Source organism: Sarcophilus harrisii, chromosome 2 (assembly GCF_902635505.1).
Source record: "Sarcophilus harrisii chromosome 2, mSarHar1.11, whole genome shotgun sequence".
Classification (NCBI taxonomy): Eukaryota; Metazoa; Chordata; class Mammalia; order Dasyuromorphia; family Dasyuridae; genus Sarcophilus; species Sarcophilus harrisii.
Window position 1 is genome coordinate 630,152,626 of NC_045427.1, and position 27,825 is coordinate 630,180,450.

The window sequence follows — 27,825 nt, forward strand, 5'->3', positions numbered from 1 at the left end:
ACTGAATCATCTAATCTAACCCACTAATTGACACTGGAGCAAAGTCAGGGAGAGAGAGCTGAAGTGACCTGCCCAGACTACAAGATAGAACCAGGCTCTGAAAAAGAAGCTATGGCGACGACTCACTACCACCATGATCTGGGTAAAGTGACCGGATCTCTACTTCTCTGTAAAATGAGGCTGTGGGAACAGAGTCCCTAGGCCGATTCTAATGAATGATTCTCTGAATGCGTAACACCAATGCCAGGGTGACTTTTACCATGAATATGTTAGTACTTGTCAGTCTAAATTCAGAGAAAAGAAATAATCCCTCCAAAGGAAATGTTTCTCCAGCCCCACAAAAGTCCTTTTACCTGCAGCATGGAGCTGATCCGCCAAGTCGTATAATAGCTTAAAGTTCTCCCCACTCTTCAAACCACGTCCTTGTAAAAGAACAAAATAGAGTATAAGCCAATATACAGGTCTGTCTTAAATGTTTCTCAATAAAGCTGCTGAGATATTATTCCTATCAAGTTTACAATTTGGTAAAAAAAAAAAACCTGTGCACAACACTCCAGAACCCTGAATTCCACCTTTCCCAATGTTCCTAATCAGCTGCTACTGAAGACTAACCTCCTCAGGATGGCTTAGCTTTGTTTTTTTCCTGATGGACACTCACATTTCTGGGTTGAATGGGCACCAATGTAGCAGAACACAGCTACCCCCAGTCACAGGGATACAGTTTTCTTAAACATGATAGCAGGCTATCACAAAGCAAGTGTGACCTGCCTGCCAAGGTCCTCATCAGAACAACATGGGCAGTTTGGCTAAGTAACATTTATAAAAGGATAAGGAAAAACTAGAGATAGGCAGCAAAATGACTCAAGATGTGAAAAATATAGTGACAGATCAAGAAGTGGGATCTTTTTTCTAGACTAAGGCAATGTTACAGGGAGTCTGACAAATGCCTTTACATATATGAAGGCCATCACTGGCTAGTCGTGAAGGAAGGAAGGAAGGAAGGAAGGAAGGAAGGAAGGAAGGGAGGGAGGGAGGGAGGGAGGGAGGGAGGGAGGAAGGAAGAAATATAGTTAACATGAAACAAAAAAGAGTTTCTATAAAGAAAGACCCAAGAGGGAAGAAATACTTGAAGGGCTTAATGAATAGAGACTGGAGATAATTTCAAAAGAAGACAGATGCTCCCTATCTTAGATGGCATGGCCATGTGTAGGAGCACAGAGTTAGATAAAGTGACCACATGAGGACTTTGACATAAATAAACAAAAGGACCACTGCTGTCTTTGAAATAAAACCCAACCTTCTTCCACAGCTAACCAATGAAAATCTGTTAATAAGACAAATACATCAAGTGGTAAATAAAGCTACAGAAGTGGAATTTGTACTATGCTCCCCCTGCTGCCACTCATGAAGACTGGCAATGGCACAAATTGAGTTAATAATTTATTGTACTCAATTATGCCTCAGTTTCTTCATCAGTAAAACAGGCTGCCGTCTATCACCCACTTACCTCAGTACTTCTTGAAAAGAACCACTGAATAAATTCATAGTACGGTGGATTGCTTTTAATACTGATAACAAATAACAACCTCCTACTTACCACCAGACACCACCACTTTTGCACTCGTCAGCTCTGGCCGATCACTTTTTGATAGTTTCTGGTCAAGCCATTCTGACAGCCCCACTGGAGAGGCACTGGGAGCTGCTCACATCAACACAAACAACACTTTATTGAGCTGGGTATCCTTGTACGTGCATGAACATCTCTACCAATCTTCACATAGATCACCCTAAATCCTTAGTGGGATCCTCAATGACAGAAAAGCAAGACTACTTCTACCGAAACATTTTAAGAGTGAATGACGCCCTATCTCGGTTTCCCAATGTTCATTTGTAGTAGGTCAGGTTACAATGTGTTGGCAATCATCCTGCTAAACGACACTGCTCAGGGTGATCTTAAGAGGGATGCGCCTAAGTGACTTTAACAAGAGAAAGTACACATGCCATATTCTGACACAGCTAAAGATTAATGGGTCCTCAATGAGATTTTTGTTGAGTTTCAGGTCACATTGTTCTATTATAATGAATGTCCTAGTGTGATGGAAATGATTAATAAATGGAGAGAGAAAGGCAACCTAGTATTCATACGAAAGACTAGCCTTCAGGGCACTTCTTTCCCCACCTCCCTCTACCCACTCAAACTTGGATCTCATCCCATCTTCCCCAGGCCAAAACTATCTTGGGCAGTAGATAAGTAATGCTTATTATTCATACGTGTAACATTTATCTCAAAAAGGCCACTTGGATAAGCCTTGCAAGGAGTGAAGGAAGTGCCTGTAACAATCGAATGGGAGGCCACCTCTGATCCCAATGCAATCTCTCATGTGTCTGTCCTGCTGAAGCCCATCAAATGAAAACCCAATACCCACCGTTCTCTGTGCCGGCACTCCCCCCACTTGTGGATGCCGCTTCAAATGAGGTCCCTCGAACAGAAAACACTTTGACTTTCTCCTCACACTTCACAGTACATATGGCATTCCCTACAACAAGAAGAATTCACATCCACAAATTAACACTCTTAAATGTAATGGTACAAAGGGGTGTCAAAATACTACTGGTAAGACTCAGAAATTATGTCTCAAGAACAAAACGGGAAAATACTCAGGATGGGCTTTTTGCCAAAAGGATTACAGAGTTGAATTTCTAAACAGAAATCATGTAACCTATAACTTGATCACAAACTGCAACAAATTTACAATGACTACATTACTATTTTTGTGCTAAAACAAGGTGACACCTAAGTGCCCAGATGCCCCCTTGTTAAAGTACTTGAGGGGATTCCTATGGATTAGCTATATGACATTAAGAAGGAATTAACCTCTAACTACTGTTTCCCTTGAGCATTCCTGAAGATGAAAGGTCTAAGTTTTGAGAAATGACCATTTGTAAAGAAACACATAACTTTAATCAGAAAGAACAAAGAGTCCAATGCTCTTCCTGTACCACAAGAGACCAGAATATATTGAGGGATGGATCAATTGACACAGGAGATACTGAAATGAATTTCTTAATGAAAATGGGAGCCAGAAAACCATGGATGGACAAAGAGACGAGACTGTACTGGCTCAAATGGCATCTCCAAATCCTATATCTACTTCTGTCCCATCAGAATGGGAGGTGGTCCAGGTGAAGGTCACTGAAGGTCACAGCCTTGGGACAAAGCTTTTGGGCAACAGCAGCAGAATAAATAAAAATCAGGCAAAGCGCAGGTTCCCTCCCCTCCTCCTGCTTCCAGAGGCTAGGACAACAGGGAAGGGAGGAGGAAGGTCGTCTGCTTTTCCACCCTATGGTCAGGGCCCTTGGCTCTCCACAGCTCTACACGATGCAACTGAGCTAAATAGCCAGGGAGGTATGATCTCAGTGACAGAATGACAGACTGAGGCTCAGGCATGGAAAGGTTCGTGGTCCAAGTCACCTGAGAGCTGGGCAGTGGGAGAAGGATTTCAGAGTGGGGAAAGGTGGAATGATCCATTCAATATGAAGCTCTCTGGTAAGATGAGAGATGGGGGGGGAGACACACACAGAAGTAGTACAGAAAAGAAACCCCAACTCGGGCAGTATTCAAATGTTAAAGAGTTCAGAAAAAAAACATTTTTTAAAAAAAATTTAAGTCATGTTTTTGAATCAGAGAACTCTGCTAGAGTTCTGAGTTTCTCTGTAACAACGCAATCCCTACACACTTCCAGGAAAGAACAGGAAAGGCAGGGCCTGACTCCCTCTGTATGCAGGTCACGGGCCTTTTCCACAGGGAAACTACTGAGCCTTTGCCGTGGCTGTTCCTTGTAGGGCAGACATACAGAAATTACCACTGGCTCCATCCTCCAAGCTTTTGCTGCTTGAAAAGAGTCATCAAGAACCTGAATTCCTCTCCATGCCAGAAACAGGCTGTGTCTTTCAAATACCTCAGTTTGTATTTTACCTTTTGCAGATGCAGAAAGCATATAGTTCCCCAAAGAAACCTGTACAGTGGTCCACTTGAAAACATCCCTGCATTTGGTTTTTTATATAATTTTTCAGGTTAATTTCTGCCTTTGAAATTTAAAAGAATTGGAATGTTGATCACATACCTTTTCCTTAATGCTTACCTGCATAAATAGTTCTCACAAATATATCTGGTGATTTGATTTGAATGATGTCAGAAATTGGGGCAACATCAAGTTTGGCTGCTACTCTGGGCAAAAGGTTCTAAAGATAAAAAAAAATTCACAAAACAATTTTTTTAAAAATTCACAGTTTTGAGTTTTTACCATATTTTGGTTACATGTGCTTGTTGACATCTGAGATCCTTAGAGCAACCTGAGTCAAGGGACTTCTGTAGTTAAACGAGTGTTGGTCATTACTGTAATAACATTATGAATTTTATGGTTCTTACAGTAAGTAAACCCCTTATTTCAATATACTGAATTATGACATATATTGTTTTAGTAGTTCAGAAATGCACCAAAATGCCTTGTTTGCCAAATGTACCATTATGGATTACTAAACTAAGAGAAGAAAGGTTTAAAAAACAACTTTCAGAGCTGGTTAAATTCTCAAATAGTGAAAGGTACTCTGGGATACATATGAACATTAAATTGTTTGATGGTCCATTAATTAAAATTAATTAAAAACTCTTTTGCTACCGGATGATGATACAAAGAGCTGCCTCAAGATTATTCTTTAAAGTTCTTAAATATTTCTGGCTTAATAAATTAAAGAATTACACAGAGGTAAAAAGTAGTACATGGTGAAGATCCAGATGTGAATTTCAGTTAGTCTGTGGTATGAGAACACTTGAAAGACAATCACCTATAAGTTAGGCTGTGTCACCAGATGACTTTACGGCCTCGCGGAAGGCCCTTCCACTCGGTGGGCCTCAGTTTCCTTATCTGTAAGACAAAGTTAATCCTGCCTGTTCTGCCTCCCTCACAGAGTTGTTGTAAAACTAAAATGAGACTCAACAGACAAAAGCACAAAGTTTTTGTGAGGTTGGCTAATTCCCACCAATAACGACCATTCCTGCTTCTGGTGGGTCTGGGCCTCCACCTTAGGATTAACAGGCCCCGGCTCCCTCAGAACCAGCCTTGCCCTCTGACTGCTAAGAACTCTGCATCACTCTCACATGGATGAAACGCTTTTCTATTATATAATCTGTCGCTCATACAGGCACACCCTGCCCAGGGAGGGCTGGTTCTCCCAGCTTCCCTACTCCTGCCAAGCTGCACTCCTACCACTGCCTACTCCCTCCTCTCCCCTTGGTCTCCTTCCTCTCTCCCAACTCTTTTCTTAGCCTGACATGCCAAGAGCTACCAAACAGGCCCTTTTTGGGCACCAGCCGGGAGTACCGATGGCAACCAAAGAGGAAGCCACCCCAACTGCCATGGGGGAGCTGGGTCTGCCTCTCCCCTCCTTCTCTCCCTGTCCTGAGGAGCACTGAACATGCAGAAAGGACACCGCTGAGCTGCAGGAGGACACTCGGGCCATAAGGAGAGAGGGGAAGGGAAATCAGGATATGTAGCAGGGAGAAGCAGGCCCATCCCACACATGAGGGGCCAACTTGTTCTTGTTGTTTCCCGAAGCAGGAGCCATGGGCAAAAGCTGACAAGGGGCCGCTGAGGCTTCACAGACGGACCCCTGTCCAACAAGTAGAGGATCCAAAAGCAGAAGGAGCTGCCTCCCTAGGCTGGGGCCTCCTCCTCCTGCAGATCTTCAAGCAAAGGGAATTTCTGGGCAGGTTCAGATCAGTCCAAGTAGCCCGAGGGCCTGAAGCTCTTAAGACTGGCTTTATTGAGGGGAGGAAGGGGAAGCCAGTGTGATACACACAGATACATCTGTTCAGAAAGAACACTCTGCCCTCCCAAGTAATGCTTATCTATGAGTAACACAGGAAAAAAGGACACAAATGTGAATTCTGCCCTGGACCCTAGCTCCCTGGGTACCCCAGGGACCAGACGGAAGAGAAGCTGAAGGGGCAGGGCAATCTCTGCAGCTGCTTTCAGCCCCGAGCTCAGGACTGGGGAGGGATGGCCCACGGTGTCCTCCCAGTGAGTGCCTTAGAGCAAAAGCCCAGCACGCCAGAGTCCAGAGTCTTCTTGATGGGGCCAGTCAATCCACACTGAGTCACTTGTATGTGCCACAGAAGGGAGGGGGTCTCACACTGAGCCACTTTTATGTATTGCAGGGGCTGGGAGGGGGGTGTCTCTCACATGAAGCTTTGAAAATAGATGGCCAAAGCCAGCCTGGAATGCTACTAAAACTGGGCAGGAGAGCTCTGCCAGAAACAGTTAAAGATGCAGCCCTGAGGAAGGGGAGGGTCCCCAAGGCTAAAAAAAAGGGAAGCCAGAAGGGTGGGGGAAAGGGAAAGCACACCATCAGACAGCTCAAAACCCCCTTGTTTCTTCTGTGTCGGTTTTGCAGGAGAAGCAGGAAGATATTGCTGCTACCGGGTCTTCTCAGCTCTAGGGGACACTTCCTTTCCCTCTCTATGGAGAATCACCATTCTCCTTGAGAAAGAACTGTTCTGTGAAGCCAGTTTAGTGGGACTTCAGTGGGAGTCATCCTTACAGTCCTCATTATGCCTGTCCCTACAGCTCTCCAGATATTTTACTTTTGGCCTTGGTTTTTCCTGACAGACACATTAATTTGTCAAGGAAACCCTCCTGGAGTCTGAAAGACTGAGGGCAGGGATTTTGTTGAGAGGAGTTGGGGGGGAGAGAGCAAGAGAGACAGAGAGATAGAGAGAGAGAGAGAGAAGGAGGGGAGGGGGAAAAGAGAGAGAGGAAAAGAGAAAAAGAGAAAGAGACATGGAAGAAATTATGATTTAAAAAATTATTTCAATAATTTCATCCTAGTTCCTATTCTGATTAATTTGATTAGATCCTGAATTCTACTTTAAAACATTTTTTACTTTGTTTTTATTTGGGGGGGAGTGGTAAATGCTGCATCTTTAAATTTTCTCTCTAACTTCCTGCCTTCTTCAACCTCAGAGAAAATTAACTCCCTTCAGGATCACTTCTAGTCTACATGTTCAGGCTCCTAGAATTGTTAGATTTTCTACAATAACTCCACTGTGACAATTGATTTTTATCTTCACTGGAAAGGAGGAGCAGATAAGATTCTCCACCCTCAGGCTTATTTTGTAGCTGGGACAAAGATGACTTATGTCAGCTGATTCTGGGACAAGACCTTTGCCCTTGGACAAACTAACCTCAGCCCAGAGATAAGCAAATAGCACTAGCAACTGTCCTTTTCTGGTGTGGCTCAGTCATGAGTGAAGAATCAAGTGGGACTCTACTTGTGACGTGCTTTGTTAATGAGTTCCACTTTCTGCCAAGATGGCCCATTTTTGCCACAATGTTCATTTACTTTACCCCCTCCCAAATTTTTTTAAACAAATGTATTAATTTGTAACTTAAACTTGGCCAGACTGTTTTGGTTTTACCCAACAGATTAAAGACATGGATATTAAAAATAAGTTTTAAAAAAAGCCTTTTCAAAGACTCAATATGTTTCTATTTCACTTCTGTTAATAGATCATACGCTCCTTGGGGTCAGGGACTATATCTTTCTTAGCTAGGCCCTAGCATATTGTCTATTTTACAGAGCAGGTGATCAAGGGGCAGCTAAATAGTTCAGTAGAAAGAGCACCAGCCCTGAAGTCAGGAGAACCTGAGTTCAAATCTGGCCTTAGACACTTAATACTTCCTAGCTGTGTGACCCTGGGCAAGTCACTTAAGCCCAATTGCCTCGGGGGGAAAAAAAAAACTAGAGTGGGTGCTCAAAATAAATGTTGGATGAATAAATAAACAAATCATAACTCATAAACACATCTTCCTATGAAGCAGGGAGTACAAATCTCAAACATCCTTCTTACATATGGGGAAACTAAGGCTGAAAGCGAGGCTGATTTGCCCAAGACAACAGTATATGTCAGACAGAAATTTGAACACAGGGCTCTACTGGATTCCACTTCCAAACTCTTTCTATGACACCACAATGACTTTCAAAATATTACGACTCATGATTATTTAGTTCTTACAAGATTTAGAAAGTGCTTTTCTGTGAAGTTGTTAATGCAAGTAATATAATCTCATTTTAGAGAGGAAGATGAGGTTCAAGAGCTGGGAATCAACCCCAGGTTTCCTAATCTCCAATCCTGTGCGTTGCCCACTACAATACAGGACGTTTCTCAATCATCCTGGCTAACGATTTCTAAAAACAGTCTCTTTATAAGGAATCAAAAGAAACCAATGAGCAAAATTATGCAGGAATTTATAAATTCACAGCAATTTGTTTTTCTTCCATAGCTTTCATTAGCTGCCTCTGTGCTATACTGTTTAAAGTGGATTATGTTGTCTTTTACCCATAAACTGACTGAATTAATTTGAAAATTTAAACTACAACGAAATAGGAAAGAGCTCAAAATGATGACTAAACGATTCCCTCTAATGATTCTCTTCAATTTGAACCGTCTATGTCAAATCCTGTTCAGACACAGTTGTTTCCATACCCTCTCCTCCATTAGTCCATGAGTTCCTGGAGGGCAGGGTCTGCCTCTGGCCTTCCTTTTTAACCCAACACTTTGCCCAACACTTGTAGGAGATCCTTAATACTTATTGACTGGAAATGTAATTCACACTCTGCTGTGAGCTTATTCACCAAAAGGCCTTTAAAGAAGAGAAACTAGTAATGAAAGCTAAGTTCTCCATTTTTATCTCTACTAAACCACCCACAAGAAAGCCACTAGTAGATGAAACACTAGTCTCAGATGACAGCATGAAGCTGTAACCTTGGGAATTAGAGGAACAGGGATCCCTACTGTATCATTTGGCAGTTCTGTGGTCACTTGGAGAGACATTTAACCCATTCAAGTGTAAAATTTCAGCTGTGAAGTGGGAATAACAATACTTGCAATACCTACTTGCCAAGATTGTTGTGTAGGTTAAAAAAAAAAGAAAAAAAAAAGTAACACACATGAAACCATTTTGGAAACTGTCAAGTATGTTATAAGTGGAAAGTACATATATCCACAAAATGGCCACTGCCTTCAATCAATGAAACTTAGAGGTGGAAGGCTTCCTATCCCATTGCAAATAGTCTAAACCTTCTGGTCAGCCTAAATTCAAATCAGATCACCTTTCACAGTTTTTAGAAAAGAAAATAATTTCCAAGTTTCAGTCTAGAAATAGCTTTTTATAGCAGATTTTTTCAAAGTCTGCAAAGGGACTTTGAATAGACAGTGACAACAGCTGAAGAAAGCAATTCTTTAGCATGACAGTAACAAGATGTTTGACGATTGAGATTGGATACATAAAACAAAGCTTGGTTTATGTGTCTGGCTGAATCAAATACACATAATGGGGTTTAAACCTTCCATATAGTCAGTACAAACCTCCATCTCCCATCTTCCCCTCACCTTTCCAAAAGCAGATGCTCCAGCACAGATGTGTGTATAATTGAACTGCTTCTGAGTTGCCAAAATCAGTGATGTCAGTTCCTCTGTGAATTAAACATACATGACAAACTTCAGAACACTCATATTCATTCACATATTACCCTCTGATTTAGATTCTTTGTTTCCCATTAAAAGGTAGCTTGTAACAGGTTTTTCGGTTCCACAGGGAAACCTTACCTGGAAGGAGTCCTTTGAACACGTCATTCTGAGCCACTAGAACCTTGGATACACCAGCCACTTTGCAGAGATCTTGGGCTATCTGTGATTTAAAAAAAGTTCCCCCTTTGCTTTAATAATCCATCATAAAGTCAGAGTCATCAACTATGTCAATAGGGGCACTACTACAAATATCTATATAGAAAGGGAAACCTTGAGGGACATCTTTGAGAAATCTCTCTGCTTAAGACAGTACCTTGTGGTATACAGAACAAGGGCTTCCATCTTATGATCATATAGTGTGGGAAAGTCAGGCTCCTTCTTGAAGCCTCATTTTCCTCACCTACTACGACTAGCATATCCTACCTCACAATATGGTTGTAAGACTAGTCTGTGTAAATGCTGAGCTTTTCATAAAGGGGAAACAGTATTAGAAGAATGAATGCTTCAAATAAAAATGATTTCTTTGTATCAGTTAATATCAGTCCACATTCAGTTTTAGAGAATTATTTAAGATTAACCTCAGAAAGAGTCCTACTTTGGCAAAGAACAATATTTATTAGTATGCCAGATAATAAATGGCTCTCTAAATTGGTGATAGTAAATTGTGTGCTTTACTATTGGGTCTTACAAAAAGCAATATTTAGGACTTAACTCTTATATGTTTGATATTTTGGAAAGAAAACAGCATTTATAGCTGAAAGACATAGGCCTAAGGTCCAGCTTTGCCACCATAAATCATCTGTAGGACCTTGGTAAGTCACTTACCCTCTTAACACCTGATTTCCCTAATCTGTGAAATGAGGGGCTTGGATTGATGATCTCCTGAGAGCCCTCCCAACTGTAAGTCTATGCTCCTACCTAGGTTTAAATAATTAGAAGACAAAACAGCTGCCAAATAGAGCCAGTAATTCTATCTCCCCAAGCTGACAAGGGGGAAAATGTGGCTCATTATGTGATCTATCCCTGCTAATATTAATTATATCTATAAGAATCAAGTCAGCAGAGTATCGCTGAAAGAACTCAACACTGGGTTCAAGTCTCTGCACAGATTCTAGCCATTTGATGTGAAATCCAGGGCAAGACATCAATTCAAGAAACCTTTACAAAGTGCTTCTTCATGTAAAAGGAGACTAAACTTCAGTTCAAATAGCATTTATTAAGTTCCCACAGCAAACAAACGTACACACACACACACACACACACACATGCAGTGGTTTTCTTAGCCTTTAAATAAGGGTTTCATACTCATTCAGGTTCCTTCCATACTTTAAAATCTAGAAATTCATAAAATCAGTTTTAGGAAAAGAAAGGTCAATGTGTCTAATCTCTCATTTTATCACTGAGGAAACTGAGACCTAGTGAGCCATAGTCACAGATGTAGTAAGTAGCAGGATTTAAGTTGCTCCCCAACCTGTGTCCTTTTCACTGTCACTGCTTCTAAACATCATAAATCTAGTGTCTAAGTTTTAAAAATGTATATAAATCAGGGAGCAGTGCATTCTCAGGAAGGGAATATAATTCCACCAAAACATGATTAGAAATGTTGGAGGACACATAGAGTCAGTTCAGTGTGATGTTGGGCCATACTTGGTCTCCTCTCCCATTTTTAAACCTTTCAAAGAATAACATGACCTCTTATGTTCTGTGCTCATTCTGCTCTGTCTAGAGAGTGGAGTCATAGTCCAACTCACCAAGTACAAATCACCAGCGTGGTGGCAGCCAGCAGGGAATGATGTTGTCACTTCATACTCTGACACAGACCTGGAAGGCCAATTAAGTAAGACTCCAGTGGGCAAGCCTTCCAGAAGAGTCATTATAGCACATTTAAATGAATTAAACTGAAGGTGATTATGCTTTGATAGTTTCAACAGAAGCAGTATTCAAATTAATTCAAATTAATCCTTCTATTTATACCGATTAAAACAAACACAATTCTCTGTACAAAGAGACCATTCTGAGGAATCCAAAAAAATCACCAAACAGTTATTCACCAATCCTAAAGGACTGCTTTGTTAAGGAGTCAACTATTATTCTAATTCTTGACCTGGAACACCAGACAAACAGTAATGACTACAACAAATTCATTATATGCTCCTTTCAGAAGAAGAAATACTCAATGAGAGCATCTCCTGGTCTCTTCCTCATTTATACTGGCATCAGGAAAAGCTTTGGCACTGGCTATTTCATAAAGATCGTTCTTGCTGGCTTTTCTTCCCCAGGACGTATGCTGCCTCTGAATACAGAAGCCACTTGCTCTGGCTGACTTTAAGTTTCTCACCTTGTCACATTTGGTTCCAGCTACTAAACAGGACACTTCCCCACCAACTCGCGTGGCTGCAGTAATAGCATTTAGCGTAATGGGTGCAAGTGTATCATTCGCATGTTCGGCTATTACTAGAGTACTCTGAAATCGTAGCATTGAGGCCTAAAATAAGAGAAAAATTAAAAAACAAGGTTAGGGTGCTTTAGCGACCCCCATCCCACTAAACACTAAAAACTTTTCCCAATGTGCAAAACACAAAAATGTCTAAGTATACAGTTAGGTGTACATGTACAGTACAGGTAGGTTTGGGTGCACAGACTGTGTGCACATGTGTGTTAAGGTGTATATATCCGTATAGAATGTGGGTAGGATGATGTAAAGTGTATGTATGTATGAGGAGAGAGACGTGTTCGTGGGTGGGTGTGTAAGCAGGCACGTATGCAGTGTACACGCTGAGCACGTGTGTGCCATGTGCATGCATGTGTGCATGTGTGCATACGTGTGTGCACTCGTACCCAGTGGTGTTCAAACAGTAAAGCTGTGACTCTAGGCCAGCCTGCAGCTCCACGAGCACTGATGCAGTATCACTTCTGCAGACCAACAGCACTGTGCTAACCAGCCTAAGCACTAACAGTCCAAGGCAGGGGATCCTCCCCTTTTTGGTGCCTTGGATGCCTAAACATTCAGTCTGGTGAAGTCTGGGATCCCTTCTTAGCTATGGCCAACCTCAAATCCTTCCAAGCAGCATGACCTTGGGCAAGTCACACTTTCCTGTACCTACTTTTAGTTGTAAAAAGAGGAGGCTTTAAGGAAACTTCTACTTCTAAATCCTAAGAACCTGGAATCCTAGGACAAGCAGGCTGTTTAATCCCTCATTTTTTCCTTTATTATCATCCTATCATTAAAATTTTCATATGTCATCACTTTCAAATTTTCACACATTACTATATAACTGCTGTTCCATTCATTTCTTCCTAACTGTGGGAATGCTGGACACTGGACAAGCCTTACCACTGAATTCTATAGTGAGGGAACACACCAGCCAAAGAGAGAATGGCCTCAAGACTGGCACCCATGGTGGCAGTCTATTCAGAGAACCCAAGGGACTGGTTCGGGGTTGATGTTTCATGAAATTAATCACAGCCAATAAAATCAATGCCAACTGAGGTCCCGACTGATCTTGTTCATCTCTCTCCAAAGTGCTGACTACGAGTCTGTTCCAATATGCAGGACAGCAATTTTGTCATAACCACTATGTTTCCAACATGCAAATTCCCGAAACTGAGAAGGAAGTTGCTGACAATGCCCTGTGTTCAGCTTGTAAATATTCCAAACAGTCTTAGTCAAGGAAGAATTTCTGTAGTTACTGATAAAAAAAGAAGAAAGCAGGCAGAGGAAGTGGTAACTCCTAATGTCTTCTCTACCATTAAGGTAGGGATTATCTTTTGAAATTTTTGTGGAAATTCATGGTAACAATTATGAACAGCACACACAGATAGCAGTGGAAAAATAATCAAAGAGCTACACTACTAAAAAAGAGCAGATCACTTAGTGAGAATGAGACAGCACAGGCCCACTAGTGCATAGGCACTCTCCTACCCCGATATATAAAAAGACAAGAGAAGATCTTAAGCAGAAGAGTTATATGGGGGGGGGGGGGGGAGGGGGGAAGCTAGGTTGCACAGTGGGTAGATTACCAGCCCTGAAGTCAGGAGGACCCAAGTTCAAACTTGATCTCAGACACTTAACATTTAGTAACTGTGTGACCCTGGGCAAGTCACTTAACCCCAATTACCTCAGCCCTCCGCCGCCCCACCCCCAAAAAAGAAAACATGTCTAAGAATTGCAAATAAGGAAAAGACATGGAGGGCTTGTGATATGCACTTGCTGAAGAAGTCCTCACATCACTGAAATTAACCACCAAAGTACCAAACTTTCAGGAACTACTGAAACATTTTTTAAAAAATTCATTCTCCAACTATCTTTTCAGACATTAATTTGTGTCAATGCAGTTCTTGTCAGGAAACATGGTCTGGAACAAGACTAGCACAGATTTTAAGTGAAGCCCTGGAGGCACCAACTGATGCTGAGTGAAAAAGACATTCCTGCACCTTGTGGTGCATTATCCTCTGCTCATATGGCCATCATGATCACATATGGTTTTCCAGAAAGTAAATAGTGATTGAAATGGTATAACAGAATGACTAAGCAGTGATGGGCTCAGAGGTTTTAAGTTTAAGTAGCAGGGAAAATATATTTGCCAGCAAGTAAGAAATAACTGATACAATACAAAATAAGAGATTTTTTGGGGGAAAGGGCATTAAAATTAACCACAAATCCCAATCTACCATTCTGAAGATTTGGGTAAGGCACCATACTAGGATCATGAATAAAATTACATGGCATTATTGATCTTGATCAGAAAAGCATGGAATCTTCCAAAGCACTTGGGATTCAATTTATGCATTTAAGCCCCCAGGGTATGATTTATGATTAAAAGATCAGTTCATCTGAAATGTCAGTAACAAACTATTTATTACTGATAGATCAAATACTATACTTTTGATTATGTTTCATGCATAATTTACCATAAATGTTATGAGATTTTAGTCACCACATGAAGGATAAATCCATGATTTGGTGGCAACAGGCTCATTTTTGCCATAATTTAACATCCTGTCATTGGATAAAATGGGTCTTACTCCTGAAGATTTTGCAACTTTTAGAATTTACAAAGACACTTGAATATTGTTTAAGGGGGTGTTCAATGCAAAAAAAAATAGTGACTGTAAAAAAAAGTATATACTTCAATCCCTCAAATTTTGACTATCTAATGGTTTTCCAATAAGTATTCCTTGTTGGTGTCTCTTCCTATCATAAACATCATGTAAGACTCCCATTTATGGTCAGTGAAACACTGAAGAGAACTCTCCAAAGAGCTACTAAGTACTGACATTAAGTGAAGTATAAAATCAGAAGAGATTCCCGAATCAAAGATCTAAAAATTTTAGGAACAACTTGAATGGGGGAGGGGAGAACAGAATGGAAGAAGCAAAAGTTTTTCAATCTTCCACATTTTCTAAGGCAGAAAATAATAGAAAACCAGAATCTAACATTTGCCTAATCTTGTAAAAATCATTATTACTACTAAAATTATTTTTGGTAATAAATTATTATTACAATATTTATTGCTACTAAAATCTCAGTTAGAATAAAACATTGTAAAACTCCCCTTCATTCATAAAACATTCACTAAGCACCTTTTCCCAGCAGATTACTGGACAGTTACCAGGAGAATGAAGTTTAGAGAAGAGCCACTCCTTGCTCTGTCCAAAAGCATGGAGAGAAATAAGCTAACAATGAGAGTCAGAATATACAATAAGTGCATTGTCAAATTTAGGTTCCAGGGATCCTAACTCTCTGGTACATTAAAATGCATTTCTATTACCTGGCCTCATCTACATTCTCCATTCTATAAGTTGCTTAGGAGTTCCTATCATTTTTCTTCCTATTGATCTGGGGAACTCTTTCCCTTCCAAAGAGCCATCAAATTCTTCAGGTGATACCAAGGATAAGTCCCAGATGGGTCTAGTCCCTCCTCCCCCATACCTGAATTCATACTTCAAAGACTAAGGGGGGCCAGGATTGAGATCTTTCAGGAAAAATCCTAAATTTATATTGGGGGCATAGATATATCAATGGCCAGTCACGTGATAGATAGACATTAATTCAAGAGGTATAGAATAGTGAAGAGGGCAGAACTATAAGAACCTGAAGCCCTCGGTAAAAAACAAGCCTGGAGTCTTAGCAACTTAAGTCTTTAAACTCATAACAAAATCATGATTTCTCACCTCTAAAATGGAGAAACTAATACACCCACCACCCCCCTCATAAATTGTTGTAAGAAAAGCTCACTGTCTACTGTCAAGTGCTAAATAACTCTTATCATTTTACTTGCCAACAATTTCCAAATTGTTTTTTTTTCCAAGGCTCAGGAATCAGTTTCAGTCAAACTACAATAAAACCAAAAATCAATAGAAAGCATGTGTCCATCTCTCCTCTGCCAAGAAAACAAATGTGGGTAGGGAACAGAATCTGAGGTGTATTTTGATATGTCAACCATAGTTATATAAAAAGAACACTTGTAATTGAACATTTACCCTCAACTTAAAAATAACAAGCAAACTACATCCCCATACTTAAAATCTTTAAGTATGTATATGTATATCATGTAAATGTATACCATGAAAATAGTATAAAAGGAATTAAATCTAATCAAAGGATCCAAAGTATCAGCTGAGGTCTATTTAATGATCAGTTTGATTATAAGGTAACCTGAGCTACTTGGGTTGGGGTTTTTTGGTTTGTTTACTTGTTTGTTTTGATCAGACCATTGCTGAATATCCGAACCCTCTGGAAAAACTCAACCCTGACCAATTGGAAAAATCTTTATTTCCAGTTGTCTTCTTTCTCAACCTATTGTACTACATTTATAAAAAGTCCTGATTGAAGGCTTCCCCTCATTTCCCCAAAATGATAAAGGTCTACTCTCATCATATCTCTGCATTTTTCAGTTGCTGTATTATGACCAACATGTAGTAAAGTGCCTTGTATTTATTAGGTGCTTAATAAATGTCTTTCTGTTTTTTACAATTTCCAGGGCTCAACTTAGAAATAGCAATTCTAACTGCAAACTTCCAATTAACAGGGAAATTTAGGCCTAAGAAGATTATGTGATATATCCAAGATCCCACCACAAATAAATTATGGAATTAAGAATCAGATTACCAGAGAGAAGTCCAATATCTTTTGTTATACCAGTTTCTCAATAATCTCAAATAAATAAATAATCCTTTAGGCAATTCATTTTGTTGTTACATATTCATAGAGTTTCTTTGCCAATAACTCACTTGGCTTATTTTTAGCACTACAAATATTACTGGATCAGCAGATCCTGAATGACATAATATGATGACAGCTATAGGAAAAGCCAAAATAATAAAGCTCCAGATTTTAAAGGATTCCTTTCAAAACAAGAATACTGGGGAGACTTCTTAGTTAAATCTACTCCTATAAAGTATACTCCATGATGCTTAAGGCTTATGTTGTTTTATTCCTATACAGCATAATAGACAGTACAAGTGAACAGAGTGTTAGAGTCAGAAAGACCTGATATCAAATCTTGACTCAGATATTTACTATCTGTGTGCTTCTGGTCACCTAATAGTCATTTAACTTTGCTCATCCTATTTATTCAGATGTAAAATGGGCATTACAGCAATAGTATCTACCTTCCAGGACTTTTGTGGGGATCAAGTAAGATAACATACATGATGCAATGCACTTGGTAGGCTTTTAATATGTTATGTTACCTATTAACATTTTTAGGTGATCATTAATTTAAGAGGCAACATGGTATAATGGGTATATCACTGGACTTGGGAACCAGGACTTGGATTCAAATCACATCGGTGACACTTATTTGAGACTCTGAACAAATCAATTTAACTTTCCAATAATAGCCAGAATTCACATAGTGCTTATTATGTGCCAGACACTATGCTAAGCACATTACAATTACTATTTCAATTGATACTTATTACCTGAAAGATAGGTGCTATTATTATCGATTTCCTCAGCTGTAAAAAGCAGCAAAATAAGATATTAAGTGACTTGCTCAGGGTCACACAGGTGGGAAGTATGTGGACCCAGATTTGAATTTAGATCTTCCTGCTCCAGGCCACTAGAGTCAAACAGAATTGTTTGGGACAATAAGCAACACCTTGTCAAGGATCACAAAGCCAATGTGTTTCTCTCCTTATTAGTAACAGAGCATTTTTCTATACAACTATTAATAGTTTTGACAACTTCTGAAAACTTTGTTTATATCTCTGGCGATCTATCAATTGGGGAATGACAATTTTAAACGTATGGCTAAACAACTGAGAAATGAGATCTTTATTAAACAAATTACATAAAATTTTCCTACTTTTGCTTTCTCTCCAATTTTGGCTGCTTTGGTTTTGTTAGTATAAAAGCTTTTTTAATATCATGTAATTAAAATTATCCATTTTATTTCCGGTGACCTTCTTTTTGTCATGAACTCTTCCCCCATCTATAAATCTAACAAGTAATTTTCCCACAATCTGTTTATGATGTTCTTCTTGAAGTCTGTACCATGTACCAATTTTGATCTTATCTTGATATATGGTGTAAAATATTGGTCTATGCTTAGTTTCTGCCAGACTGCTTTCCAGTTTTTCCAGTTATCCAGGGGTTGTATTTTTTTTTTTTTTTTTTTTTTTTTTTTTTTAGCAAATAGCGAGTTCTTGTCCCAATCGCTAGGATTTTTGGATTTATCAAACACTAGGGTGTTGTGATTCCCTTACTACTGAATATTACGTACCAAATCTATTCCACTGATCCGCCACTCCATTTCTTAGCCAGTATCAGATTGTTTTGATGACTACCCTTTTGCAATAGTTTGAAATCTAGTACTGCTATGCTGCTTTCCTTCACTTGTTTTCCCCACTGATTTCTTTTTTTAATGAATATTTATACAATTCTCTTGCTTCACAAGAAAAATCATATCAAAAAGGAAAGTAAATGAGTAAGAAAATAAAATGCAAGCGAACAACAACAAAAAGAGTGAGAATGTTATGTTGTGATCCACACTCAGTTCCCTCAGTTCTCTCTGGGGGTAGATGGCTCTCTCTGTCACAGGATCATTGGAACTGGCCTCAATCATCTCACTGTTGGAAAGAGCCACATCCATCAGAATTGATATTCATATAATCTTGCTGTTGCCAGGTACAAGGATCTCCTGGTTCTGTTCATTTCTCTTAGTTGGTGTAAGTCTCTCCAGGCCTCTCTAAAATCATCCTCCTAATCATTTCTTATACAACAATAATATTCCATAACATTCATATACTGTAACTTATTCAGCCATTCCCCAACTGATGTATTCACTCAGTTTCCAGTTTCTTGCCACTACAAAAAGGGCTGCCACAAACATTTTTGCACATGATCCCATTGATTTCTTTAATATTCTTGATCTCGTCTCCCAGATAAATTGTTATTTTTCCTAGCTCTATAATATAATACTTCCATGGTTTAGTATGGCACTGCATTATGAATTTAAGTAGGGGAGGGGGTAAGGGGAAGGAGGGGGAAATTTGGAACAGAAGGTTTTGCAAAGGTCAATGTTGAAAAATTACCTATGCATATGTTTTGTCAATAAAAAGCAATAATAAATTTTTTAAATAATGAATTTAAGTAGCATTGTCATTTTTATTATATTGGCTCAGTAAATCTGAGAGCAACATATACTTCTCCAATTGTTTAGATCCATCTTGTGTGTGAAAATCATTTTTAAAGCATATTTATATATGTTTTAAAGACGTATACGGATGTCTTGGCAGGTAAACTTCCTATACTTGTGTCTTCAGTTATTTTATATCTTTTGTTAGATTGTATAAATTATATACTACACCATAAAATATACATCTTAATTTGGTAAAAATAAGAAAGCTTTACAATACAAGGTAGATGTCATTAAAATCTTAGTTTCTTTGAAAAGTTATTTCAAATAGAATCTCTTTCTATCTCTTCCTGTTAGATTTTATTGGTAATATATAGAAAGGCTGATGGTTTTTGTAGGTTTATTTTATAACTTGCAAATTTACTAGTTATTTGTTTTAAGTTGGTTTCTAAGTAGACCATCATAGATTTGTTGTTGTTTAGTTAGTTGTGTACAACTCTTTGTGACCCCCTTGGGATTTTCTTGGCAGATACACTGCAGTAGTTGGCCATTTCCTTCCCAAACTCATTTTATAGATTTGGAAACTAAGGGAAATAGAGTAAAATGATTTATCCAAGGCCACACAGCTAACAGATGTCCAAGAACGGATTTGAAGTCAGTCACTCTTGACTCAAGGGCTAGCACTTTACCTAACATATATACATCTATAAAAAAGTAAGTTATTTCCTCATCACCTTTTTTTATTCCTGTCTTCTTGCTTATAGTAAGTTTCTTATACAACGATGGATGATGATGATGATAAGCATCCTTACTTCATCCCTGATCTTATTTGAAAGGCTTCTAGTTTATCCCCATTAAAGATAATGCTTACTCTTAGTTTTAGGTAAGTAACATTTTAAGAAAAACTCTTACTTATTCCTATGTTTGAATGGATATTGTATTTTGTCAAAACCTCTTTCTGCATCTACTTAAATGATTTTTGTGGAATGTTATTATGATTAACTATGCTGATAATTTTTATAATACTGAACCTCTCGCATTCCAAATACAAATTCAACCTAATTAGCATATATTTTGTGATATATTGCAATCTCTTAAGATTTTAAATTTTTACATTAATTTCATTAAGAAAATTAGCCTTTGCTGAAACAGACCTAAAACTATATTACAAAGCTGCAGTCATCAGAAACATTTGGTACTGGATAAGAAATAAAGTAGTGGATCAATGGAATAGGTTAGGCTCACAAGACACAACAGTCAATGACTACAACAATCTAGTGTTTGACAAACCCAAAAACCCCAGCTTCTGGGATAAAAATTCAGTAGTTGACAAAAACTGCTAGAAAAACTGGGAAATAAAATGGCAGAAACTAGGCATTGACCAACACCTAGCACCCTATACCAAGATAAGGTCAAAATAGGTTTATGATTTAGATATAAATGGTGATAATATAAGCAAATTAAGAGAACAAAGTATAATCTAATTTTCAGATCTGTGGAAAAGGAATTTATGGCCAAGGAAGAACTAGAGAACATTATGAAATGCAAAATGGGTAGTTTTGATTATATAAAATTTAAAGTTTTTGTACAAATTAAATCAATGCAACCAAGATTAAAAGAGAAGCAGAAAACTGGGGGGTGGGGAAATTTTACATGCAAGGGTTCTAATAAAGCCTTTATTTCTAAAATATATAAAGAATTCACCCAAATGTATAATAGAAGGCATTCTCCAATTGATAAATGGTCAAAGAATATGAATAGACAATTTTCAGACAAAGAAATTAGTTATTTCTAGTCATATGAAAAACTGCTCCAAGTCGCTACTGATGAGAGAAATGCAAACTAAGACAGCTAACTCTGAGATACCACATTATACCTCTCAGAGTGACTAAGGTGACAGGAAAAGATAATGATAAATGTAGGAGGGGATGTGGGAAAACTGGGACACTAATACATTGTTGGTGGAGTTGTGAGCAATTTGGAACTATGCCCAAAGGGCCATCAAACTGTGCATACCCTTTGATAAGACAGTGTTACTACTGGGCTTTTTCCCAAAGAGATTTTAAAGAAGGGAAAGGGACCCACATGTGCAAAAATATTTGTGGCAGCCCTCTTTGTAGTGGCCAGAAACTGGAAACAGAGTGGATGCCCATCAATTGGAAATTGGCTAAAGAAACTGTGAAATACAGATGTTATGGAATATTATTGTTCTGTAAGAAACAACCAGCAAGATGATTTCAGAGAGGCCTGGAGAGACTTACATGAACAGATGCTAAGTGAAGTAAGTAAAACCAGATCACTGTACTTAGCAACTGCAAGATTATATGATCATCAACTGTAGTTCTTTTCAATAATAAGGTGATTCAGGCCATTTCCAAAGGTCTTGTGATAGAGAAAGCCATCTGCACCCAGAGAGAGGACTGTGGGGACTGAGTATAGACCACAACATAATTTATTTACCTTTTTTGTTGTTTGCTTCTGTTTTTTCTTTCTCATTTTTTCCCTTTTGCTCTGATTTTTCTTGTGCAGCATGACAAATGTGGAAATATATTTAGAAAAACTGCACAGGTTTACCCTATATTGGATAACTTGCTGTCTAGAGGAGGGGAATGATGGGAAGGAAGAAGAAAAACTTGGAACACAAGATTTTGTAGGAGAGAATGTTAAAAATTATCTTTGCATGTATTTTGAAAAACAAAAAGCTATTTTTAAAAATTGGCCTAGAGTGTTTTTTCCTGTTTTTCTCTTTCCCTGATTCTTGGCATAAAATCCATATTTATGGTCACAGAAGGAATTTGGTAGGACTCATTTACCTTTTTTTTCCAAAGAGTTTTATATAGTATTGAGCTGTTTTTTAAATGCTTGGGACAAGCTGCTCGTAAATTTATCTGGGTTCTGGAAATTTTTCTTACAAAGTTCATTTAAATGTGGCTTGTTTTGATTTTTTGCTAAGATAAGATATTGAAGTATTTTATTTCATCTTATTTCCTCTTCTGATAGTGTGGACAGTTTATGTTTTTATAACTATCCATATGAAAAGATGCTCCAAGTCATTATTAATCAGAGAAATGCAAATTAAGACAACTCTGAGATACCACTACACACCTGTCAGACTGGCTAGAATGACAGGTAAAGATAACTCTGAATGTTGGAGGGGATGTGGGAAAACAGGGACACTAATACATTGTTGGTGGAACTGTGAATACATCCAACCATTCTGGAAAGCGATTTGAAACTATGCTCAAAAAGTTATCAAACTGTGCATACCCTTTGATCCAGCAGTGTTACTACTGGGCTTATGTCCCAAAGAGATCATAAAGAAGGGAAAGGGACCTGTATGTGCACGAATGTTTGTGGCAGCTCTCTTTGTAGTGGCCAGAAACTGGAAACTGAGTGGATGTCCATCAGTGGGAGAATGGCTGAATAAATTGTGGTATATGAATGTTATGGAATATTATTGTTCTGTAAGAAATGACCAGCAGGATGATTTCAGAAAGGCCTGAAGAGACTTACACGAACTGATGCTGAGTGAAACGAGCAGGACCAGGAGATCATTATATACTTCAACAACAATACTATATGATGACCAGTTCTGATGGATCTGGCCATCCTCAGCAATGAGATGAACCAAATCAGTTCCCACGGAGCAGAAATGTACTGAACCAGCTACACCCAGAGAAAGAACTCTGGGAGATGACTAAAAACCATTACATTGAATTCCCAATCCCTATATTTTTGCCCACCTGCATCTTTGATTTCCTTCACAGGCTAATTGTACAATATTTGGGAGTCCAATTCTTTTTGTACAGCAAAATAACAGTTTGTTCATGTATACTTATTGTGTATCTAATTTATATTTTAATATATTTAACATCTACTGGTCATCCTGCCATCTGGGCGAGAGGGTAGGGGAAAGGAGGGGGAAAAATTGGAACAAGAGGTTTGGCAGTTGTCAATGCTATAAAGTTACCCATACATATAACCTGTAAATAAAAGGCTATTAAAATTTTTTTAAATTTCCCAATAACTGCTTTAATTTCATCTTCATTGGTGGTACATTCAACTTTTTCATTTTTGATACTAGAAATTCTTTTAAAATGTGAGATAAATTAATGATTTACCAAAATTTTTTTTTCAAAACAAAACCAGTGCCTGGTTTTATTTGTTAAAACAAAGTTTTGGATTTTTCTTGTTTTTTACTTTATTGACCTCTGCTTTAATTTTCATGATTTGTATTTTTATGTTTCATGGATGGGGAAGGAGGAATTATTTTTCTTGCTTATTTAATAGTATGCACAAATGATCTGATCTCTTTTACTGATATAAGCTTTAAGAGATATAACACTTCCAACTAGAGATCATTATTGATCACAAAATGGAAAATTTTGATTTTATCAAATTGAAAAGTTTTTATACAAACAAAACTAACGTAGACAAGATTAGAAGGGAAGCAATAAACTGGGAAAACATTTTTTACAGTCAAAGGTTCTGATAAAGGACTCATTTCCAAAATATATAGAGAATTAACTCTAATTTATAAGAAATCAAGCCATTCTCCAACTGAGAAATGGTCAAAGGCTACGAACAGACGAATTCAAACTATTTCTAGCCATATGAAAAAATGCTCCAAGTTATTATTAATCAGAGAAATGCAAATTAAGACAACTCTGAGATACCATTACACACCTGTCAGGTTGGCTAGAATGACAGGGAAAGATAATTCGGAATGTTGGAGGAGATGTGGGAAAACTGGGACACTGACACATTCTGGAGAGCAATTTGGAACTATGGTCAAAAAGCTACCAAACTGTGTGTACCCTTTGACCCAACAGTATTACTATTGGGCTTATATCCCAAAGACATTTTAAAGAAGGGAAAGGGACCTGTATGTGCACGAATGCTTGTGGCAGCCCTGTTTGTAGTGGCCAGAAACTGGAAACTGAGTAGATGCCCATCAATTGGAGAATGGCTGAATAAACTGTGGTATATGAATATTATAGAATATTACTGTTCTGTAAGAAATGACCAGGAGGATGATTTCAGAAATGCCTGGAGAGACTTACATGAACTGATGCTGAGTGAAATGAACAGGACTCAGGATAGTATAGGATCATTATATACTTCAACAACAATACTATACAATGATTAATTCTGATGTACATGGCCATCTTCAACAATGAGATGAACCAAATCAGTTCCAATAGAGCAGTAATGAACTGAACCAGCTACACCCAGGGAAAGAACTCTGGGAGATGACTATGAACCACTACATAGAATTCCCAATCCTTCTATTTTGTCCACCTGCATTTCTGATTTCCTTCACAAGCTAATAGTACATTATTTCTAAGTCCGATTCTTTTGTGCAGCAAAATAACTGTTTGGACATGTACACATATTTTGTATTTAACTTATACTTTAACATATTTAACATGTATTGGTCAACTTACCATCTGGAGGAGGGGATGGGGGGAAGGAGGGAAAAAGTTGGAACAAAAGGATTTGCAACTGTCAATGCTGAAAATTTACCTATGCATATATCTTGTAAATAAAAAGCTATAATAAAAAAATAAAAAAGAGATATAACACTTCCCCTAATTATGTTCTGGTTTCAATCCACATAATTTGGAATTTTGTCACATTGTTATTACTTTTAATGAAATCATTGCTATGATTTGTTCTTTGACCACTCACTTTTTTTAAACCTGCAACATTTTTTAAAAATAGCTTCAGAATAGTTCCTACTATAGTCAAAAATACTAAAAGATACAGTATTAAAGCAACCTTTCATTAAATGCAAACCTCCTTTTTATGATGCATTGTATCAATGTTTTAATATTGATCCTGATGCAAAAAGAATTTTATGTTGCATCCTGGAACACAGAAATTGTATACAATAAAACAGGATGCCAATTAGATAAACTCCAAGAGAGAGACTTTTTTCTCCTTTAACAAAAATGACCATTTACTATGTTAAAAGTCAATATTCACGAATTTCAATTTAAGTTGTATTTAATACAAATTTGTATTTTTAAAAAGGAAACTTTAGGATGAATAATGTTACTAAAGCATTAACAAAAAAAGCTTGAGAAACCAAAACCAATCTGCTGCTTGATGTACTTAATGTCAACATCTAATAAGGGACTTCAATATAAAATTATCACTTTATTACTGTTGTAGAATCTTTTCCAAGGGCAACTAAGTGGCACAGTAGATAGAGCACTAGCTCTGAATTCAGGAGGACCTGTGTTCAAATCCAATCTCAGACGTTTAGCACTTCCTAGCTGTGGGACCTTGGGCAACTCTCTTAACCCCAAGTGCCTCAGCAAAAAAAAAAAAAAAAAAATCCTTTCCAAGACTAATGCAATAGGAAAATAAAAATAATTTTTACTATCTTTCAAACTTTTCCAGTATGGCTCTGAGAACTTGTATTCATGTTTTGATCATTTATTTTTTAAAATCATCTCAATCTAGACCACCTTCAATTTAAAACTCACTATTCTTAGATTTACTAAAAACACTGCATCTATGAAAATGATTTTAGGTGGGTCCCTGGTCGCTATTAGAAACATAAAATCCCTAAGAGCAATTTCATTTTACTTTTGGATTCTTAGGGTGACTTTCCATAATTCTTCATCAGTATAAATCATAAAGTTATGTTTATTCAGACCGACTACCTTGCTATATGCTCACAAATGGCATTGACATCTTTCTATCACTAACTTCTTAAGAGGCCAAAGAGGAAAAATCCAGATTTTTCTGAGGCAGAAGATGGGAAGAAGAATAAACTGAGATGGCAAAGGATAAAAAAATCTCCTTTTACAGGAAAATAGTGAACATCCTTAATGTGATCTAAAATCCCTATCCATTTTTTACTTAATGGTATTTTTTCTAATTATTATTGTCTATAATTATTTTAAATGGGATTTTTCTATCTCTTGCTGCTGGGTTTTATTGGTAACATACAGAAATGCTAATGATTTATGTGGATTTGATATCTTGCAACTTTGCTAAAGTTAACTGTTTCAAGGAGTTTTTTAGTTGATTCTCTAAGTACAGCATCATATCATTTGCAGAGTGTGTTTTGTTTCCTCACTGCCTACTCTTAAATTCTTCAATTTGTTTTTTCCTCATTGCTAAAGCTAACATTTCTAGTACAATACTGAACAATAAGGGATCTCTGAGGCATCCTTTTTTTTTCTTACCCCCCAGTCTTTCCAGAATGTTTCTAGCTTATTCCCATTACAAATAATGTTTGTTGATGGTTTTATACAGATGCTGCTTATCATTTTAAGGAAAACCCCCTTTATTTGTAAGCTCGCTATTTAATAGGAAAAGGTATTTTGTCAAAAGCTTTTTTTGCATCTATTGAAATAAATCATTTCTCTTTTGTTACTGATATGGTCAATTATTTCCCCATTATTGAATCAGCCCTGCATTCCTGGTATAAATTCTATGAGGTCTTAATGTATTATTCTAATGATAAATTTCTACAATCTCTTTGCTAATATTGTATTTTAATTTTTTGCATCAAAAATTTTTTTGGTTCTTTCTGATTTAGGTACCAGCACCATTATTTGTGTCATAAAAGGAATTTGGCAGAACTCCTTCTTTGCCTATTTTCCCAAATATTTATATAGTATTGGAATTAATTATTCTTTAAATGTATGGTAGAATTCACTAAACTCATCTGGTTTGAGTTTTTTCCTTAGGGAGTTCATTGATGGCTTGTTTGATTTCTTCTTCTAAAAATGAGTTACTTATTTTATTTCCTCTTCCTGTTAATCTGGACAATTTATATTTTAACAAATATTCTTCCCTTATTCTTCCCTTTCAATTAGACTGTCAAATTTATTGGCATATACTTGGGCAAAATATCATGTAATTATTCTTTAATTTCCTCTCCTTTGGTGGTGAGTTCATCTGGTAATCTTCTTTTCTTCTTCTTCTAATCAAATCTAACCAAATTAACCAAACCAAAAGTTTATCTATTTTACTAGGTTTTTTTTTTCATATAAACCAACTTAGTTTTCTATTTGCAATTAGTTTTCTTATTTGCAATTTTGTTGCTTTCTCCTTTGATTTTTCAGAATTCCTAATTTGGTATTTAATGGGGTAAGGGTAAAGGGGTTTTTCTTTTTTCTATCTTTTTTAGCTGCATGCCCAGTTTCATTCCTCTTTCCTTTCTCTATTTTATTCACATAAAATTTGAAGAGATAAAATTTCCTGTAAGAACTGCTTTGGTTACATCCCTTAAAGTTTTGGTATATTCTCATTATTGTCATTCTCTTGGATGAAATTAATGCATCTATGATTTGATGTTTGACCCACTCAGTCTTAAAATTAGTTTCCACTTAATTTTTCATCCATTTTTCCATGACTCTTTATTACATGTAATTTTTGTTGCATCATGATCCGAAAAGGACGTATTTCATATATTCTGCCTTTCTCCACTGACTGTGGTTTTTATGTCCTAATATATAGTCAATTTTTGTGTAACTGCCATGTAGTACTGGAGAAAAAAAGATATAATTCTATCTCCATTAGATTTTCCTTAATGGTCTATCACATCTAACTTTTTTTAAATTTCTAGTCAACTCCTTCTTTCTTGTTTATGTTATGGTTAGATTATCTAGTTCTAAGAGGTTGAGATCC

General features: G+C 37.5%; 1 protein-coding gene across 1 annotated transcript in view; it reads right to left on the minus strand.

The window, feature by feature from the left end:
• Positions 1–27,825, minus strand: part of ETFA (electron transfer flavoprotein subunit alpha) — a 72,141-nt gene that overhangs the window by 30,517 nt on the left and 13,799 nt on the right. The window contains exons 2-8 of the mRNA XM_031956797.1: positions 11,928–12,074; positions 9,668–9,749; positions 9,452–9,534; positions 4,143–4,242; positions 2,427–2,537; positions 1,598–1,699; positions 354–422 (exon numbers count right to left, since the gene is read on the minus strand). Coding sequence (XP_031812657.1) covers positions 354–422; positions 1,598–1,699; positions 2,427–2,537; positions 4,143–4,242; positions 9,452–9,534; positions 9,668–9,749; positions 11,928–12,074 — 694 coding nt within the window. The remainder of the gene's footprint in view (positions 1–353; positions 423–1,597; positions 1,700–2,426; positions 2,538–4,142; positions 4,243–9,451; positions 9,535–9,667; positions 9,750–11,927; positions 12,075–27,825) is intronic.